The sequence below is a fragment of the Echinops telfairi genome, unplaced genomic scaffold, assembly GCF_000313985.2.
Source record: "Echinops telfairi isolate 266 unplaced genomic scaffold, ASM31398v2 ScPeMD7_1;HRSCAF=3_0, whole genome shotgun sequence".
In the NCBI taxonomy this organism is placed as follows: domain Eukaryota; kingdom Metazoa; phylum Chordata; class Mammalia; order Afrosoricida; family Tenrecidae; genus Echinops; species Echinops telfairi.
In genome coordinates this window covers 93,163,325-93,183,323 of record NW_022103896.1, presented here as the reverse complement: position 1 = coordinate 93,183,323, position 19,999 = coordinate 93,163,325, and the positions used below count along the sequence as shown (strand labels likewise).

At 40.8% G+C, this 19,999-nt stretch overlaps 3 protein-coding genes across 3 annotated transcripts in view; 1 reads left to right on the top strand and 2 right to left on the bottom strand.

Moving 5' to 3' along the window:
- The window catches only part of SPTLC1 (serine palmitoyltransferase long chain base subunit 1), a 59,145-nt gene extending 56,285 nt beyond the window's left edge, over positions 1-2,860 (bottom strand). Inside the window, exons 1-2 of the mRNA XM_004713900.4 lie at positions 2,786-2,860; positions 356-463 (exon numbers count right to left, since the gene is read on the bottom strand). Of these exons, the coding sequence (XP_004713957.1) occupies positions 356-463; positions 2,786-2,842 (165 nt within the window). The 5' untranslated portion in view covers positions 2,843-2,860. The remainder of the gene's footprint in view (positions 1-355; positions 464-2,785) is intronic.
- Positions 2,861-3,120: 260 nt separating this feature from the next.
- Positions 3,121-19,999, top strand: part of LOC101664179 (zinc finger protein OZF-like) — a 111,550-nt gene continuing 94,671 nt past the window's right edge. Inside the window, exons 1-4 of the mRNA XM_045286247.1 lie at positions 3,121-3,192; positions 3,445-3,638; positions 11,125-11,230; positions 18,291-18,348. The gene's annotated coding sequence lies outside the window, so the exon portion shown is untranslated. The remainder of the gene's footprint in view (positions 3,193-3,444; positions 3,639-11,124; positions 11,231-18,290; positions 18,349-19,999) is intronic.
- On the bottom strand, positions 6,076-6,711 carry LOC101638637 (cysteine-rich DPF motif domain-containing protein 1). Its single transcript, XM_004713925.2, has one exon. The coding sequence runs from the start codon at positions 6,679-6,681 to the stop codon at positions 6,310-6,312; it is 372 nt and encodes a 123-aa protein (XP_004713982.1). The 5' UTR covers positions 6,682-6,711; the 3' UTR covers positions 6,076-6,309.

Below are 19,999 nucleotides of genomic sequence, written 5' to 3'. Positions count from 1 at the left end.
GATGTATGTATGGATTATGATAAGAGTTGTATGAGCCCCAATAAAATGATTTTTTTTAAAAAGGACAAGCTATCTTTTGCAGAGCATCTCACACAATCTCATAAATTGGCATTCTAAATCCAGAAGTTGTTCACGTTACTGACCCTTAGTAAAGTGCCCAGGACCACAGCGTGGTATGTGTTTGAGTATTTACTTCATTCCTGGCTTCACTTGCCTACTCTCACATTTCATTCTCTTGACTTCCTAATGTTACAAAAAGCATTTTAAGATATATTGTTGAGCCACCACCATCCTTTCTGGAAAGACTTGGCAACTATAAGGCTATGTCAAATGAAACAGAAACTTGTTTTCTTACCTTGACTGTGAGATCTGATCGTTCTTGCAATTTATAAGTTTTAGAGAAAAGAAGTCTAATTATCCAGAGTATTAGAATTCCTTCCAAAATAAGATGGTAAGCAGGAGCCTAAGAATGAGTCAAAACCAAAATAAAAACAAGATATGAAATAAAAACTTCCAAATGCTGAACATCAAATTTAGCGCATATGCATATGTTGCCTACTACATCCTTTAAGCTATTTACCATCTCCCCTCATGGTTCTTCTAATTTTTACGTAAACCTTTCTCCATTTCTAATGGTAGGTCATTCCTTCTGGAGGAAGAAGTCCTCAAATACTGCAGTCTTAAATTCTTGGGGGGTGGGAGGGATGGTAGTTTGCTTGTTTTGCTTTTCTCATGAAATCTGACACAAAGGCCCAACATGTCCAAAAAGTAAAACAAGAGTAAATATCAGGTATTACTAGTCATTTAATTTTTTGCTGGTAGGAAATGACTAACAAAATATCTCAAAGCTTAATAAATTTTCTACTACCCTGATTTACCCCTAAATGAGTTAAGAGAGTTATTTGGCAACCAGTTTCCCCAATTCTTTAAGGGTTTACAAATCTTACTATATTTTCTGTATCCTTGGCAAGCAAACTTCTTTAAACCCTTCTTGGAACACGACAGGGAAAAAAGACCTTATAAACACTGGAAGAAATAGCAGATCTCTTTTCTACTACACTCCCCCAAAGTGTGAATAGTGTACTCTGTGTCTATAGGCACAAAGGTTTCTCAATGAAAGTATCTATCTCGGGTCTTACTTGAAGCAGAGGCTTCCAGGTTAAAGGCTAGATTAGTATTTATGATTTGTACAACTAGGTATGTCAAGTACATGCAGTAGATACCACATATCAACTACAATTCCAGGCTGTACATTATCCTGTGCTCTACTCCAATGCATTGGCACTGGGGAAACATTTAAAGAAACACTTAGATATGTATACATTGTTTTTCCCAAATGTGACAGAAAGTGGTAATGATTCACCACAGTGAAAAAAAATCCAGAATTTTGATATAAATGACAACTGTCCACACAGATAACTTTAAAACACAATATACATGCATGCACATGCACAGATATGCTTACTCTATTTTTTTAATGTATTATGCATACATAAGGCTCCTCAAACTCTACATAAAAAGTGCACAGATACTGGCCACAAATGCAGAAATCTCTTTAATATGAGTTGTGTCTGATTCCCTTGAATGTAATTCACTTAGGAATAAACTGTATATACGGTATTTAGAGAAATTATTAAAAATCATAAATGCTGCTCCTTTCCTTTTCTATGAAATGTTATATACAGGTGGATTTCTCACAAGGCTCACTCTTGATTCGTTTCATTGTATTCAGTCGCATTGTAAAACGGAGGCTTCAAAAAATTAAAAACAAATAATACATGACAGAACATGACTGAAAAAGTGTTTTTTTTTAAATTCTATTTTAGTGGTTGCTATCTTAGTCACTATAACTAACCTAATGCTGGACATCACTTTAATAACATGTGAGGACAAGAGGGAGTCTATCTTCTCTCTCAATTGCTTTTGAAGGAAAAGCTCGTGCATTGGAGGTCACCATCATCAAATTGAGTTTTTTAAAAATCAGCAAAAGAAAAGTGGCATTATCTTTAAATGGGTGGAAGTTCGGTAAGCCCTGGGACTTCGGTCTATTTATGCACTGAACCATCCCTAAAGTCTAGATCTGTGCTGTCCATACCTTGCCCATTAGTCACTCACTGCTATGTAAATGTATTTTAAATAAAATTTTTAAATTCAATTATTTAGTTGCACCAGTCTCATTTTAGATGTTTAATAGGCACGTGTGGTTAGTAGCTACTGTAACAGCTAGCTCAGATATACGTAGGAGCTCAGCTATACATAGGGAGGCAATGTCTACCAAATCGCATTTGATTTTATATTAACTTACATACCTAAAATACCAAGCCTTTCAAAGGCCTTAATTTTTCTTCATGAAACAAAGCTATTGAAAGCTAAGATTTAAATAAGAAAGGGTGGTATGCGGAATAGACAACCGAATATTCACAAATGACAAATAATTCGGCTTTTCTAAGTCTCGACAAAAGCAGGGTCCGATTTGGTACGACCTTTTCTCCCATAACCTCGCACTTCAAGGACTTGAATTTCGGAAGATCTCCCTAAACCTGGGGTTTTCCTATTTTCTCCACTCCGCTTTACTGTCATTTCCAACTCCGAGCCCCACAGGACGCGGTTCCTCCTGCCCTACCCAACCTCCGCCGCTAGGGCTGCGGGCGCCGACGAAGCCTCCAGCGTTGAGCCCAAAGCCGGGCGAGGCGGCCCACCGAGACCCGGCCACAGATCCACACACGCCTCCCGGTCTTTTTCAGGGGCGCGCGGCGTCGCCGCTCGCTAGAACCCAGCAACTCACCTCGTAAAGCGCCTGCACCATTTCCACCAATACCCACTGCTCCGTGCCGGCCGCCATAGTCGCCTGCGGGGGCTCCCTTCCGGGAGGCGGGGCCAAGAAACGTCAAATAGTGCGCGGCTCTGCGCGGTGACGTACCCGCGCGTGCGGGCGACGAGGTGTTTAGGGGCGGGACCCGTCGCTCCGCGCTTGCGCATTGTGTGACGGAAGGCGTAGGCCGCGAAGGTCGGGCTTAGTCGTGCGGTAGGGTAATAATTGACTTTAGAATCATTCCACCATGGTGCCAGGGCACCAAAACGAAAGGTTACGTTCCTCACACTCTTATTTATCATCTATCCATAAATGGTAGTCCCCGTGCTGGATTTTCAGAATACTGAAATTAATAGTAAATAGCAAGGAATGCTACTAAGGTACTAGCAAACGTACTCCTTGTATTTAAAGTCATCTGTAAGTGTCTTGTATAAAATTACAAAAATAGCCCATACATAAAGCACTTACAAAATCATATGCACGTGTGGCATGAAACCTTGTAAAGAGCTCATGTCCTGACAAACATGATATGGGGGTGCCCCTACTTGTGCATGGGATTTGTTAAATATAATTGATATCAAAGGATCAGTATTGATCCACAACATGCTTTTTTTCTGTTTATTATCTTGCAGGTTTTTTGGTTTGTTTGCTTTTCTGTCCACATATCCCATGCAAGAAGGGTGAGAGGTTGCCTCGTTTCCTTTGGACTTGTTATCGGGAGAAACCCAGTCCCTGGAGAAGGACGTCAGACTTGATTCAAAAGCAAACATGAGGAAAATCCTCAAGGAGGTAGATTGATACAGTGCCTGCAGCAGCCGGCCCAGAGGTAATGATTGTGAAGCTCGCAGGACCAGGCATTGTTTCGCTGTCATGTACATAGTGCCATTTTACCTCGTTTATATTGTCTTTGTCCCATCCACATTTTGTAAAATATTGTATTGAGTTTTTGGTGAAAGTTTACATAGCAAATTAGGTTTCCTTTTGGTAATTTCCACACAAATTGTTGGGTGACATTAACTGCATTGATCCCAATGTATCAACATTCTCTTTAATTGTGCTCAGCTGATTCCCTTTTCAATATTTTCTTTTCCTTGCCCTCTGTCTTCTAGCTTCACTCTTGAATAGTTGTTTTCCTTTGGGTCTTGTACTAAAGTCCCTTAAGTTTGTATGCCACTGTTTTTTCATTAAAAGGTGATTATGAGATAGGCTCCTTTCTAGGCTGAAGAGTATTATGTCAATGGTTCCAGTTTGTCTGGCTTCCTCCTTGCCCCATCCCCCTCTTTAAATAAGAATTTAAATGCGGCTCAATATTTCTCTCCCATTTTATCCAGGAACCACTATCCGTCACCCCAATCAGAACAGTCTTGTCTACCTACATTTTCAATTTAATGTACTCTGTCAGTCTTTTCCTTTACTGCCTTGGGGTAGGTTTTTACCCAGAAAAGCGATCTCACATGTTAAAATACATAGTCAGCAGTTAAAACCCATTGGGTCCTCCACAGATGAAAGTTGAGTTTTTGTGCTTCTGTTAAAATTTATAGCCCCTGACGCCCCAAAAAGACAGTTCTAGCCTGTCCTATAGAAATTAAAATCAAACCAATTGTACCTTTAACTATCCTGTAATAATATTTAAACAAGTAAATGAGTGTTCAGTATTCTGCTCCAGATCCTTGACCTTAGTACTCTACATATATTAAGCAATGAAGTAACATCTTTTTATGGAGTGGAATAAAATTTCTGTTTGAGTTTTAAAGTCAGATTGTCAGTATAATAAAATTAGGAGGGGAAATATAATTGCCCATAAAACATAGTTTTGAATACACATGGTTGAATCTGTTCCTGCAATTAACTTTTACTGAGATAATGTGTCTCCAGGTCCCTCCTTATTTATTTTTTAATATTTTAGGGATATAAAATTTACTCACACTTGTAAGTTTAGAAATCATTTATAGCTCATCCATATAGTTCAATTATCCATTAATTGTTCCTTACACTCCTACTTCCACTCTCATCCCATGAACTTCTGGACTCCCATTCTACTGTTTGTAAGTATTCTTGTTGCCTAGAAAAATAGGCAGTGATCCACATTCATATATCACTTGTATAAACTTTAAAGGGTGAGCTTCAGCTTATATCATTTTGTCTCCTAATTCTGTGATTCAAAAAAGTCAAATGAAGACCTTAATTGTTTTGTTGAGATTTTTGCTCTGCTACCTGAGTCCCCACTTTGAAAGCTAATTTTAAGATCAGTATTTCTTACTAGTCATAAAGAACATACAACAGCATTCACTTCTGCATGAGTCCACCAGGTTCATGTCCAGGCAAAGAGAGAGACTCCACTTTCTGAGGATTTTTTAAAAAGTAAGAGAGCACCGTTCTCAGAGGCCCTCAGCAACACTAATCAAGCCTCATGAGCCCCAAGTTACTTGGGTCTGCCTGTTAGTGATTCAGTTTGTAGAAAGGGGAGAAGGATAGACCCTACAAGGTCTATTCTTGAGCTCTCAGCCCTAATACTGCTACACAATAGGAGAGAGAGCTTCCTGGAAGTTTCCCACAATCCTCTACAACCATCTAACTGGTCTTCTTATCTTGTTTTCCAATCTTCAGGATAGCAACCAGTATTTTTTTTTTTACATCACTTAGGTCTTCTCAGTTTATTAAGGCCCTTCTACAAGATAGTCACTGGTACAGGCCCAATACTTGGGACCTGGAAACTGTACTGGATTGAGTGGGAAATTTGTTTTGGCAAGGGACTTTATATGTGATTTTGACCAGTCAGAAATTTGTTTGTATGCTTTCCTTTTACTGTTTTTTGATGTTAAGGATGAGGAGACAATGGAAAAGACTAATGTGAAAGGAACAATAACCGCCTCCAATGGATATTAGAGGATTTTTTAAAAACTTATACCAAGGACTATGGTGTTAAATGGAGTCGTGGCAGTCTATGAGCTTTTTGTGAATTAAAGTGCACCACCTTTGGAGTAGGCTGGCCTGACAGTGGAATGATGTAACTCTTGCTGTCTGGAGACATGTAACTGGTGACCCAGGGTGGTCTGTGGCAGTTACATAATCTTCTGTCAACTTGCAAAGGGATGGAGTCTAGCCTGTTAATCAGGTTGCAGCTTCATGACCTCATTCGGAGGCAGGAGATAAATAGCTCACTGGAGGACAGATACAAGCTCTGCTTGTCTCCCTGCGAGACATTCCTGTGGACAAGCCACGTGGTGCTACCCTGATGGAGCCAGAGCCCTGAGCTGGACAGCCACCTGGAGGCCCACACTAGCGCTGAGATGCTTCAACCGACACTGGAGCCACAAGACTTTCCACCTACTGGCCTGGCAGTTACTCAGAGGTCTGGCCCTTCCTGCTATAGACCAGCTTCCCCCAGTCTCCTGGCCTGCAGACACAGTCCAGGGGCAGTGAGACACTGCAGCTGGGGCTGCAAGGCAGCCTACTGGGGAGGCACCCACAGGCTGTTGGCCTGGCACCGACTACCCTCAGGTCCGAAAGCTGGGCTTGCTGCAGGGCATCTTTGCCGTGGTCTTCTGCTTCTCCACGTCTTGCCGGATTTCCTGAGGGAAAGCAACAATGTTCTCCCAGACACAAGGGAGGCAGAATCTCTTGGCGTAGAACACACTGCACTCCGGGCCCATGCACACCAGCCTGCTACATACGTTGCATCGGGAGCCAAGGACAAGGAATTTGTCCTTGTTGGCGGTGAAAGGGTCCTTCAGGACATAGCTCTCCTCCAGCAGGAAGACAGACCAGGTGTTGGGGGGCTTCTGCCCCACATAGCTGTATGGAGCTGACAAAGCACACAGATGACACTCGAACACACCCAGGGGGAGGTGCTCTGTCTCAGATGCCATCTGAATCCTGCTAGACAAGGTGGTTTCCTAGGGCGCCAGCAACCAGTATTTTTATATTGTGCTCATCACTTAAAATTTACTAACCATCACTTGAAACCATTATTGCTCTCCAGTACTCATCACTTAAAATTCTTTGCTGGTATGGGAGCTAGTCGTTAAAGTTAGCCTTTCCACCAAACTATTCCTTCCCGTCAGTGGTGGGATTCAAATAATTCTGGTTCGCTGCCCTAATGCCCTTTTCAAGTATTAAAAAAAAAAATTATATATTGAAAGTGCATTTATTATTTCATATAGTTAATACTTAAGAACAATAAAAGAGGACCACAAACCTAGATTATGTTCTAAGAAAGGGTTTTAAAATATTAATAAATTTAATACCTGACAAAAACAAAACTTTTATTTCCATATTGCTTCTTGATTGGCATCCTTACTTGAAATGTTCCTTGCTTTTCTCTAAGCATCATCGGTTATGTGATTTATCCTTAGCCATCTTTCCAGTGTAGGAGTAGGATCCCATTCCTTTAGATGTAAGCCAATTAGACAATAGTCATTGTGTTTGATGAATTAGAAACAGGCGACTTCTCTTCTCTGAACATATGTTCATCCTACAACAGTTGTTCTGACAATACTGTTAGCTCTTTAAACACTTTCAGGAATTACATAATTCACTCATCATATCTTGTGGGAGTTTGCGGCATAACACAAAGCTAAAACAAATGACAGCATGTCACCCCTTTTTTTGGCACCTTATATGTTTGTTTACAGAAGTAACAAACACAAGGGTGTATGCAGTATTTCATCACAATGAGTTTTATGAAATGAATAAATAGTACAAGCATAATTCTGTCTACTTCTTTATACCTATGGACAGAATGAACCATTATTACTATAGGCGCTTAGAATACACTGTTGGGCAGATGAATGTTAAAAAAGTGTAAGGAGTGTAAATTTGTTAGCTGCTCACCTTAGAACCCTGATTTCAAGTGCCATTTTAAGAACCAGTTCGCCAAACCAAAATTAGGTATTGTTTCTGCTGAACCAGTGGGAACCAGCTGCATCCCACCACTACTTCCAGTACTCATGCCTTGAATCTGGGTTAATTCTCTCATTTGCTTTTGACTAATAGCATGTGTGGGGAATGCTGCTGTATGACTTTAAAGATTAGATCATAAATTTTAAAAAACTTGCAATTTCTGCCTGAACATATAGGAACATTCGTTTTTGTTCCTCCCTTACTGATGCTTTCTCTTAGAAAGCAATCAACATACTGTGAGAAGCCCAAGCCACATGAAGAGGTGTAGTGGTTGATCACCCAGCTGAGCCTCAGCTGCCATACATATCTGTGTGCCATCTTGTACATGCATCCCAGCCATGTCTCCAGATGGCAGCATCCCCAGTTATGACTACAGCCTTAGGTGACATCTCAGGTGAGGATGTCCCAGCTGAGCATAGCCAACCTACAGAATTGTATTTGGTAATATAAATTACTATGTTTTATGACAAATGGCTTGTTATCAGCAATAACGATTATGTAGCTTCTGACTCATTGCTACCCTATAGGACAGAATAGTACTGCCCTTGTGGGTTTCCAAGACTAAAGCCTCATCTTTCTCTTATGGAGCAGCTAGTGGTTTTGAACAGCTGAACATGTAGTTTGCAACCCAAGGCATAACCACTAGGCCATCAAGGGTCTACTCAGCAATAGATAACAGAAATAAATGAATGTAGATCAGCTTAGATTTCATTTGGCTGCAAATAAGAGGATATCTGACTAGCAATAACTTACCATATATACTCGAATATAAGCCGACCCAAATATCAGCCGAGGGACCTAATTTGACCACAAAAACTGCATTTAAAATGTGCTGGAAAACTCGGCTTATACATGAGTATATACGGTAAATGCCTTTAAGGATTCCAGATACCAAGGAGCGCCTGGGAGAAGCAATTTTATCATTTGTTAAATGGTCCTGATGTGATGAGCTAGAATCTCTACTGTCCTCAGCACTTTAGCTATGTCAAGATTATCATCTCTCTACCCCAGATGGCCACAGCACCACATGATCACATTAAAGTCGGGGAAAAGGCAATGAAAACAAATTTCTCGAGACTCCAAGATTTTGTCTAGAAATAGCATTTTTCCCAGGCCGCTTCCAGAATAATATTTACATTTGGTCATATGTCCACCTCTAGACCAGTCATCGGAAGAAAGGGTTAGAAACAGCATTGCTTAGTTGTCTAATGCTGCCACAAGTAGATGGCTTGAATAAGTACTTGACAATAGAAATTTAGATTTTCAGAAGTTAGAAGCATACATCCAGGGCACCAGTTACCAAAGAAGGCTTTTTCTCTGGTAGCTGGGGAGAAAGGTCCTTGTCCTTAGGCATCCCTTGGGTGTAGCAGTTTTTCAGCACAGGGACACCAGGTTAAAAGGGCATGAGCCACTCCTGGCTCTTCTTTCTTGTTCATACTAGGTACCTCTGTTTGATATCCTTTCTATCTCAAGAGTTGAATCAAGATACAATCTAATCCTACAGATTGCACGCTACTTCATTAACACAGCTGCTTCTAGTTCTCCCTTTTTAATATTATAGAAGTTAAGATTTACAACACCCAAGAATCACATCAGTTACAAAATGAAAGAAAATTGCATAATACTGAAAACCTTGACCTAGCCAAGTTCACATATGCTTTTGGGAGACACCGTTCAATCCATAACACTGACAGAACTGATCCCCCTCTGCGATGTGACTGGCCTACACGCACTGTGATCAAGGGGTTTCTTCCCCTGCCTGAGTAAAATGGGATTCTATTTTCAAGAAAGAAGAAGTACAGAGAGATGGGCCACAGTGACTTCCACACCATCACTCCGATAAAGTCCATGTCCTTGCCCTCTAGCTATCTTTTAGAAAATCCGTCACAAGCAACAGCTCTTTCAAGATAATGAATTTAGTCGATTGAAAGAGCTCTAACCAATTTGTCTTTTTTTTTAAATCATTTTATTGGGGGCTCTTACAGCTCTTATAACAATCCATACATCGATTATATCAAGCACATTTGTGCATCATCAGTTTCAAAGCATTTTCTTTGTACTTGAGTCCTTGGTATCAACTCCTCTTTTTTCCCTCCCTCCCCCGCCATTCCACCCTCGTGAACCCTTGATAATTTATGAATTATTATTTTTATATCGTACACTGTCCACCGTCTCCCTTTACGTTTCTGTTGTTCATCCTCCTCAGTGACGGGGGCGGGAGGAGGAGATTGTGTCAATCACTGCGATCGGTTCCCCCTTTCTCCCCCCACCTTCCCCCTACTCTCCTTACTTTTCCCATTACATTCCCTGAGGGGTTTATCTGTCCTGGATTCCATGTGTTGAGAGCTCTTATCTACCCATGTACCTGCTATGATTTAGCTACAATCTAGCCAGGTACAAATCTAGCCAGATTTGTAAGTAGAACGGGAGTCATGATAGTGGGGGGTGGGAGTGGGGAAGAAGCATTAAAGAACTAGAGGACTGTGTATTTCATCGGTGCTATATGCACTCTGGCTGACTGGTCCCTTCCTTGTGACCCTTCTATGAGCAGATGTCCAGTTGTCTACAGATGGGCTTTGGGTGCTGGCCCCCTTGTTCACATTGGTATAATTGTTTGTTTTGGATCTTCTGATGCCTGATACCTGATCCCATCGACACCTCATAATCACACAGGCTCCTGTGCTTCTTCCATGTGGGCTTCGTTGCTTCCCTGCTAGATAGCCACTTATTTAATTTCAAGCCTTTAAGTCTAACCAATTTTGACTTAGGACAAAGGCCACCCCTGATTCTGAGGGCAGAACCCAGGCAAAATGAAGCCCCTTGAGGACTAGGAGTCCTGAGACCTTAACTAATCTTTATGTATGTTTATTACAGTGGGCAAAATATATCAATTATTTCATAGGGATAATTTGTTTTTCATGAAAAGCAGTCTTTTTTAATCCCCAGTTGTTTACATTACTACGGTTGATAGGATGTGCACCTAAGTAGAGTATATACAAAAAGTTGCAAGGGTGTCAGAAATATGTCGAAGGCAGACAATTATCCCAGTGAATAAAGTCTTCCAGGTTCAGTGAGGTGAGCAGGGCTCTGAGTGATCTCCAAGTAGGCGGGCCGATGATGTGCACCAGTGGCAGTCCCATTGCTGGCATCGCAGCCCACAAAACTCCATTAGGTATGAGCCTCAGCCCTGACATGCCTCGCCTGAAATGGTCAGAGATGACTCATGCCAGCAGCACAAACACTAGATATTATACCTCTCAGACGAAAGCTGTTGTTCAACGTGGTTGCGCTTGAAGCAGATATTGCAGCTGGCACCGATGCCCTCTCAATGGGATCTGCTAACAAACTGCTGTTCGTATCCTGGAAAGAACAAAATTTCACTCTTACACACATTATTCTTTTCTTTCAAGAAAACAACATTTATCAAAATGGAATTTCCTGAGAAGAAAAAGGTAGTGATGAGCTCATATGAGGCCTGGAGACAAATGTAACAAGAGAACTGCATGCAGGAAACAGGTAAAAGTTGATTTGTGTTGCTAAAATGAATAAATGTAGGAGAAAAAGGCACTAATGGTTATATTCATTGCACTCTGGTGGAGTTATATGTGCTGGTTGACTTTGAACAAAAACCATGGGAAATATGCTCTTTTTAGAGGGACCACCACATGCACACTTGTATTTTCTATTTGTGGGTCATATCAGACAGACTGTGAGCTTAAATCTACAGGATGTTTAGACCTGTATGGAAAAACTATTTTGAAAGTCAACCTTCTGACTCTACAACATCTGTGCTTAACGTCAGGGAAGAATGAGGAAGTATTTGAGCGGACAGACTTACTTCCCACACCTCTCTTCCTAGCTGTGTGAACACAGGCAGGTTCAGGAACTTGCTATACCTGCCTTTCCTCACCTGCCAAACAGGGTTGGCTATAGAACTCACTGTGTAGAATCACTGCAAGGAATAAATGAAGTGATGCATGTCAGGTACTTAGAACCATGGTATGCAACACCACTAGACCTTTAATATTATTAGGCCAGAAAGAAGTCCTGGTGCAAAAGGAAAGGGTTCTACACAAAACCTTTATTTTGCTTCCTGCTTTATCTTAATTTCAACAGTCCTAATCATGGTTTTCATATCTTTAGCACCTATCATGTTTTCAAGGAGCTCTGGTGGTGCCATGGGTTACATGGTGAGCCACTGACCACGAGGTCAGCAGTTTGAAGTCACCAGCCGCTCCTTGGGAGAAAAATGAGGCTTTCTACTACAATAAAGATCAGTAGTCTTAGAAACCCACAGGGCCGCTCTAACCTGTCCTATAGGGTGACTACAAGTTGGAATCAACTCCACAGCAGTATGTTTTATGGTATTGAAAGAGCCTTGGTGGCACAGTGGGTTAAGCATTGGGCTACTGATTGATAGATGATCAGTTGGAAACCACTAGAAGAAAGAAGCGGCAGTCTGCTTCTGTAAAGACTAACAGCCTTGGAAACCCTGTGTGGCAGTCCGTACAGAGTCAGTATGAATTAGAATTCACTTGTCAGGAGTGAGTTATTATCTCAATAAGCCTGTATAATAACCTCAATAATGATAAGAAAATAATTTTACAGGTTGTATGGGACTTCAGAGGAGGCTCAGGTGGTACAAAGGTTAAAGTGCTTAGAGGCCAAGCAAGATGTTAGGGTTGAAAACCCACCAGGTGCTCTGTAGGCGAAGGATGCCGTCATTTGTTTTAAAGATAATGCAACTTTGGACTCTGTTGAGGCAGTTCTACTTTATTCTGTAGGAGCACTATGAGTTGGGATCAACGTGATAACAGTTGGTTTGGCAGGTTATAGGATTTCAGATAAGGAAAATAGAGCCATGAGCTTGTTGCAAGAAAAATATCCTGCAGTAGGTAAGCCTTGAAAAACTAAACCAGTTGCCATTGAGTAAATTCTGACTCATGGTGACCGCACGTGTGCCAGAGTAGAACTGTGCTCACTAGGGTTTTAAATATCTGATTTGTAAAGAGATAGATCACTAGGCCTTTCCTCTTAAGAGCATCTAGGTCAGCGATTCTCAACCTGTGGGTCGCGACCCCTTTGGGGTCGAATGACCCTTTCACAGGGGTCACCCAATTCATAACAGTAACAAAATTACAGTTAAGAAGTAACACTGAAGATAATTGAATGGTTGAGGGTCACCACAACATGAGGCACTGTATTAAATGGTCACAGCATTAGGAAGGTTGAGAATCACTGATCTAGGTGAACTCAAAACTGTCAATAACTGAGTGTGTTAACTGCTTGCACCACCAACCCTCCCTCCCCACAGAAACCCCTACTTAAGTCTGAAGTCATTGTTAAGTCATTTACAAAGTAGAGGATGAGTTGAGAAGAGCCTGGAGTCAGGGGGCTTAAGTATGAAGGTTTTCTAGGAGAAAGAACAGCAGGGGCAAAGACATGGAGGCAGATTGAAGGGATTCCCCAAGCACAGTTAGTGTACCTACCCCAGTGACTAGGGATCACTAGGTGCTGCTGACTAATGTGCTGCTGACTAATTCAGTTGCTCAAGTGGTCCCTATTCCTGTTCCACTGGTTGAAATGAGTGTCTTGTATTTATTACTCCTAAGTAGCTTTTCCAGTGCTCTTAGCATTTCTATTTCAAAATGCTCTACAACTGTCGAACAATAGAATCCTTATAACTCTCATACATTATTGTTGGTGGTGGTTACAACTAAGTTTTAATGACTCATAATGACCCTATCTGATAGAATAGAACTGCCTTAAAAGTCCCCCCTCTTATAAGGTTGTCTAGGCTGTGATCTTTTGGGGAATAGATTGCCAAATATTCTGCTCCCAGAGCCACAGAGTGGGTTTGAACTGCCCACCTTTATGTTAGCAATTGAGCTCTTAATCATTATGCCACCAGGGCTGCTTCTTTATACATTGGAATTATTTATATTTATTATATGTGTATTCCTTTATATATGCACACTTACATATATAAATATATATACATACATATGTAAGTTTATGTATGAGGTGGCTTCCTAAGTTTGTGGAGAGATGGAATTAAGAGATAATGGTATGTTCTATGAACTTTTGCAAATGTGTATATATATAAATTTCCTATTGGTTCACTATTATAAATGCCTTTAGGGTAATGAAACATCCCAACATAGGGAAATTTTTCTCTAATATCAGTCACCATTTTCCTCAGTCCTTTAGTCCTTTCTTATCTTTAGCTAGGCGAAAAACTAGAAACATAAAAATAATTTAGTTAAGCATTCTCTCTCTGTTAGCTATTCAATTCTGGATTTAGCTTGGGTTCCAGGTGTAAGCTTTATGGGAGGTGGGGAGGCGGTGCCAGCTGGTGGGGGGAAGAAAAAAAACCACTAAAGTTGGATCCTTTTAGGAAATAGATAGGCCCACCTCAGGGGGAGCACGAGTGGGGAAAAGAGGCCATGATTACCCAGTAGTGGAGACCGAATGTAAGGCAAACCCAGTAGGGTGGGTCTGGCCTTACATCCTGACTTTTCAGGATCTTGTAGTATATATATATTTAAAAACGAACAAAACTATGCTTCTTTAATTTTTCTGAGTTATGCCACCAGTTAGACTAGGAAGAAAGGCCTGCCTATCTACTTTCCAAAATTAGCCAACGAATACCCTATGGATCATTACAAAATATTGTTTGATATAGTGCTGGAAGATGAACCACCCCGCTAAGTTGGGAGGTATTGAAAATACACAGTGACCATAAGAATGGACGCAGTTATACAAATGATCTTGACGAGATGGCTCAGCACCGGGCAACGTTTCATTGTGTTGTACATGGCGTCATCATGAATTGGAGCCAACTAGGTGGCACTAATAGCAACAGCGAAGATGGAATTTCCTCTTAGATTATCATGGAGGTAAAATTATTTCATGCATAAGAAGGCACTTAGCACAGTTACAGGCAGTAATAAGTGGCAGCTATTGTTATTAGGAACATTCCAGGTTCAGTGGGGACAGAAGGGCAGGGAGCCAGTTACCACAGAACAGAGTTCAGAACCAGTTTGGAGAGCAATTTGCCCCAGATGGACTCAATAAAATCCCCAGCTTAGATGGGACCAGATGAGCATCTAATTTGTTCAGCTGGGTCATCCAGGGTGAAGAAATCATTCAGAGTGACTTGGAACAAAAATAATACTAAGTGACTATGTCAAAAGGATTCCACACATGTTTTGTTTATTTCACCTCCCTTCTTAGTCCCACATCCACTACCTAACAAAGGAAATATACACAGTGAACAAGGGTGTCATCTATTGCTCACTTCAGGTGCTTGGTGCTCTTTCACACAGTGCATTCAGGTGAGGCATTTTATCTGTCTTGACCTAAGTTTCCTCATCTGTATTGACAAGGTACTCACTAAGATTATTGCCTCTCATGCATCTTTGTGGCTGTGTTGGTCTGGATAGCCTAACACATCATGGTACCTTGGGAGTGGGGTACTGAAGAAACAAATCATATGATGGAGAGCAGATGTTTGTTTGACCTCTCCCTCCTGGTAATGTTTCTTCTTTGGCTAGCCAGAAGTCAGATGTATCCATGCAGTTTACTGGGTTGTTTTCTAGAAAGAATATGGGGAGTTAAAGCTTTGATTATTTTGTTTGGTTGTAGTCTTTGGTTATTCCTGTGTGAAATGGTAAAAATGAATGTTGTTAATGTAGATTTTGAGCTCGGGTAGAAATCGCCATTTGAATATCTCAGAAACTATGTTGTCTAAGGAAAATGGCTGACAGAAGGTCAAAATGGGTGACAGAAAGCTTGGATCTGTTTTGATGCTCTCAGAGGTCTAATCCCATATTTTTATATCAATAGAATAGTTTCGATAAGGACTTAGATAAGCTTAATAAGAGTTGAACTTGATTGTTTTAAGAATTGGGTTTAGTATCTGATTCTACTTTGTTTACACTGATTTCTTCTGCTTATTGTTATTGATACAATGACTGAAAGACATTATTTGGGGAAGTCTGAAAATAGAGTTTGTAAGCCCACTTGCCCTGAGCCATTAATTTGATCTTTAGATGTGTTTAGGACACAAAGAAGGCTCTGAAAAGATAAGCCCCACCCAGGACTTTGGAGTACTCAGGACATTTGCATTCCAAGAGACTTTTCTGGGCACAAGATTGACAGATTGAAGATAAAAACAGTTTTTTAAAGGAACTCTTTGGACTTGAAGTTTGAACTCTAGTGGTTTTTGTCAGAAGCTGGAAAAAACCTGAAACCATGAAGAAAACTCTCTAGGACTGAGCATTAAAAGAAGCCTGTGGGAAGGCTGAAATCCTTGTTAGGTGACCACCTGGATCCACCTGTTGAGTGGAAGTGGGAGAAATGCAGCAATAAAGAGACGGGTTGAGTTTGGCCACTGACACCTGTGGACCTGGTTTACAGGAACAAGAGGAGAAGATGAGAGTGAGTTGACTGGTCTGAAGTTCATGACCTAGCACAAGGGACTAGGGTTGTTGAGAATTTGTGATGGGGCCATGGTCTAAGGCAAGGCAACCAATGGACACCCTGGTGAGGCTAAGAGAGGCAGCCCACAATGTGTTGACCAAAAACAGACCAGATGAAGAGAAGATTTTTGAGCCTGTGTACTGGTGCATATTGCTGTTGACTTTATGGATGGCCTGTCTTGATTTGACTTTGCTTATGGATGCAGATTTCACAAGGTTCCAACTGGAATGAAGATTATTTACCTCAAAGAGTATGAATGTCTCCTGAGAGTACTTGGTTGATGTAAGTGGGCAGTATAGAAATTGGATACCCCAAATTGGGGGATAAAGGCATGAAGTGGTTGGCTTATAAACTTTCATAGGTGGCAGAATATATTCATAGGATTATAGGATCAAGGTGTAGTTGTTACTTAACTACAATTGTTAGGCATACGATATTTTTGTTTTATTCATTTATAAAATGTTATGTTTAAATGAGGGTGATATATTGAATTGTATGCATTTTAGTTTTATCCTGTTAGGCACAGATAGGATTTCATTATTGTTTGTTTGAAAATTATGTATGGTTACAGAGTTATGTGAAAGTATCAAATTGACAAGGGGTGGTCTGTGGTAGATATATAATCAATCGTTTGTCAGTTTGAGGATTAAGAGGGTAGGGGTGGAGTCTAACTTGTCAACCAGATCATAGCCAATGAGGCCTCTGTGTGGGCATGGCCTTCTCTTGAGAATTCTGGGAAATCCCCTACTTCCTCCTTGGAGGTGGGAGACACCTCTCTCTCTCTGCCACTCCCTGGGAGACATTGCAGCTGACAAGACACATGAAACTACCCTAGTGCTCTGAGCCAGACAAGCCACATGGATACAACCAGACTTCTGAAGCCTGAGAAGCCACAGAAAGACCCCTACCAGCACTGAGATGCTTACAACACCACTGGATCCAAATACTTTCTACCCACTGCCTTGTCATTATCCTGGCTTCCTTGCATATGTTTCATAAGTCTGAAGAGGACTTTATAGATTGCCATTGGACATACGGGCTAATATCAGACTTATGGACTTACTGGACTGGGTTGGGATGTTTTCTCAACATCGAACTGCTCTTGTATATAAATCTCTTTCTTATACACATATGTGTGTCCATGGATTTGTTTCTCTAGTCTACCCAGACTGACACAATGGCCCTCACACTAGCATGTCCTTCATGAGTAAGTCTTAGAACTGGTTGAAATGACTTGAATGTTATGGGATAACAGTGGTTGTCAGTTGCCACTGAATATGCTGCAACTCATGGTGGCCCCATATGCAACAGACACATTGCCCAGCCTTATGCTGTCATCACAGTTATTGTGCATTACAGCTTAAAATCTGAGCACCTGAATTGCAAAAGACTATGGATGGCAGTGGCAGCCCCAAATCCATTTGTAGGGTTCCCAAATAGATTACTCAAACTCTTAAGCTCACTGCCTTTGAGTTAATGCTGACTCATCATTTCTGAGGCTTTAACGGTTTAGGGGAATAGAAAAACCCAGTCTTTCTCCCACAGAGCTGCTGGTGGTTTGAACTGCCACCCATGTGGATCCCAGCCCAATGCTTAGCCACTACACCACCAGGGCTCCAGACAAATAGATTAACCCTCCATTGAATTCTTTCTGATCGTTAACCAAAGATATATGAGGGGGTCACCCCCACAAAACAGAATTGCGCTGGGTGGAATGGAACTTTCACAGTACACGTTTTTCATGCTAGGCAAGTATCGAGCAACTTGCTCTGGGTTAGTGCACACAATGGCATCACCTGGGAAGGTGCTCTCTGGTCACAGTGAATTTTTTGTAAAAGCAGTTTCACTTGAACCTCAATTGTGATGACCAATTTAAGAGAACAGCATGCGGTTATGAAATTTTGTTTACTGCTCAGGAAAAATGCCACAGAAACTGTTGTGATGTTGAAAACAGTTTACAAGGACGGGGCTATGGGAAAAACTCAAGTGAATGAGTGGTTTTCTTGTTTCAAAAAAGATGTTGAACACAGCTGTATTCTCAACTGTGAATTGTTGGCTTGTTCTATCTGTCCTGTTTGTCTTTAATGCCTAGGTTTTCCAGGACTCAGAATCTTCTGAAAATTGGCATTGTGCATCTGCTTTTGAGAGAGGTAACTCCTAATTTGGGGTGGAAGATGGGCACTTCTGGGTTATGTTTTGCTTACATTTTGTGAGGGTATAAGAAAATGTTTTAAGTATGAATTTAATATTTACAATAGAAACTCTGTTGGCATGATCCAAAGAAAACCTGGAAATTTTTCTGAAACATTTGTGTCCAGATTCACATTTGGGTTTGCTAATTGAATTTTTCAGAGTTCTGGTTCATGATAAGTTGATGCTTTGGGCTGCTAAAGATAGTTCAGCAGTTCAAACTTTCCCGCTCCTCCTCAGAAGAAAAGTGGATTTTTCTACTCCTGTAATGATTTACAGCCTCCAAAGCCCACAGGGGCAGTTCTACCCTGTCACATAGAGTTACTATGAGACAGAATTGACTTGAAGAGAGTGAATTTTGAAAAATATGTGTATATGTATGTATAGGACATTAATTTTGCACTGTGTCACTGTTTGTTGCTGGGATTTTTATTCAGGTTTGGGGTGGTTTTACCCAAGAGAAATGAGGGGTTAGATTACAGTTCTTCTGTTTTGACACAAGATAGTATGCCTTTTTCTTCACCTGCAGTGGAAACTGGCATTCCATTACCAAGGATATTTAGAATATCAGTGGCCATATTTAAAGAACAATTTTCAGTAATTTTTAATGGTTCAACCTAATTGGAGCAACTTAAAACTGTGTAGCTATGTTTAAATATCTGTGCTGTTTCAATAATGTTGTTGTTGTTGTTAGTCTTCAAAACAGGAACTATCAGAAAGGAAAACTCAGGCAGTGAGTGACCTTATAGATTTTAGAAAGTGGGCATTTGACCTTCACACAAGATGGCACCTGTCTTGAATGAAATTTTTGCCTTGTGATTCGGCTAGAAATGGCAGCTGAGAGTCCACCATGGACTTCTCTATCAACCTGAAGAACAATCTCTTTTGGTTGCCTTGCTTGCTATTCACCTTCATGAAAGGATCACTGAAGATAAGGGTGCTCCAGCAAAGTGTGGTGAAGAAAGCAGATGGTGCCCACCTATCAATTGGAATAATGTCTGGTGTTTTAAAGGTTTGTATTCAAAGAAGCAGCCTTCTAAGCAAAGAGTCAACTAAGTCCTCACGGAGAAAGTACACCAGATTGTGTGATCCAAAGATGACAGTAACCAAATCTAAATATGATGAAGGGAAAAGTATCAGCGCTTACATTGTGAACACCCGATTTGTAGAAGGCTATGAGAACAGTGGGAACCCAAAATTCATTTGCAGAATTATCTAGTCAGATTACGTCTCTGGCGGATCCCCTCTAGCCACACGCAAGGGACTCAGCTTTATTACTGTCAGACAGAGATTATTGTAACCTTCATACTGGTGGATCGAATCATGCTATAATATTATATTTGGCCAGTTGACCTCCCTCTTGACCCAACCTGAATTTTTTCCAGGCTTAAATATTTCTTGCTTGTTCCAGGACAGAAATTTCTTATCTGGCATTTAAAGTATTGTTGGTGGTCTTTTATTTCTTACTCTTTATTTTTATCTTATTATTATTTTCTTCTTTCTGATTCATTTTGGTTTTGTTTTTTATTGTTTTTGTTAGGTTTCCCAGTTTATGAAATGCAGGAGCGGAGGAATAGAGGCAATGACTGATGCAATGATTTATCAGGAGGG

Bases quoted from the DNA above. Each gene is read 5' to 3' on its own strand.
- LOC101638637 (XM_004713925.2), bottom strand. From the start codon at position 6,681: ATGGCATCTGAGACAGAGCACCTCCCCCTGGGTGTGTTCGAGTGTCAT.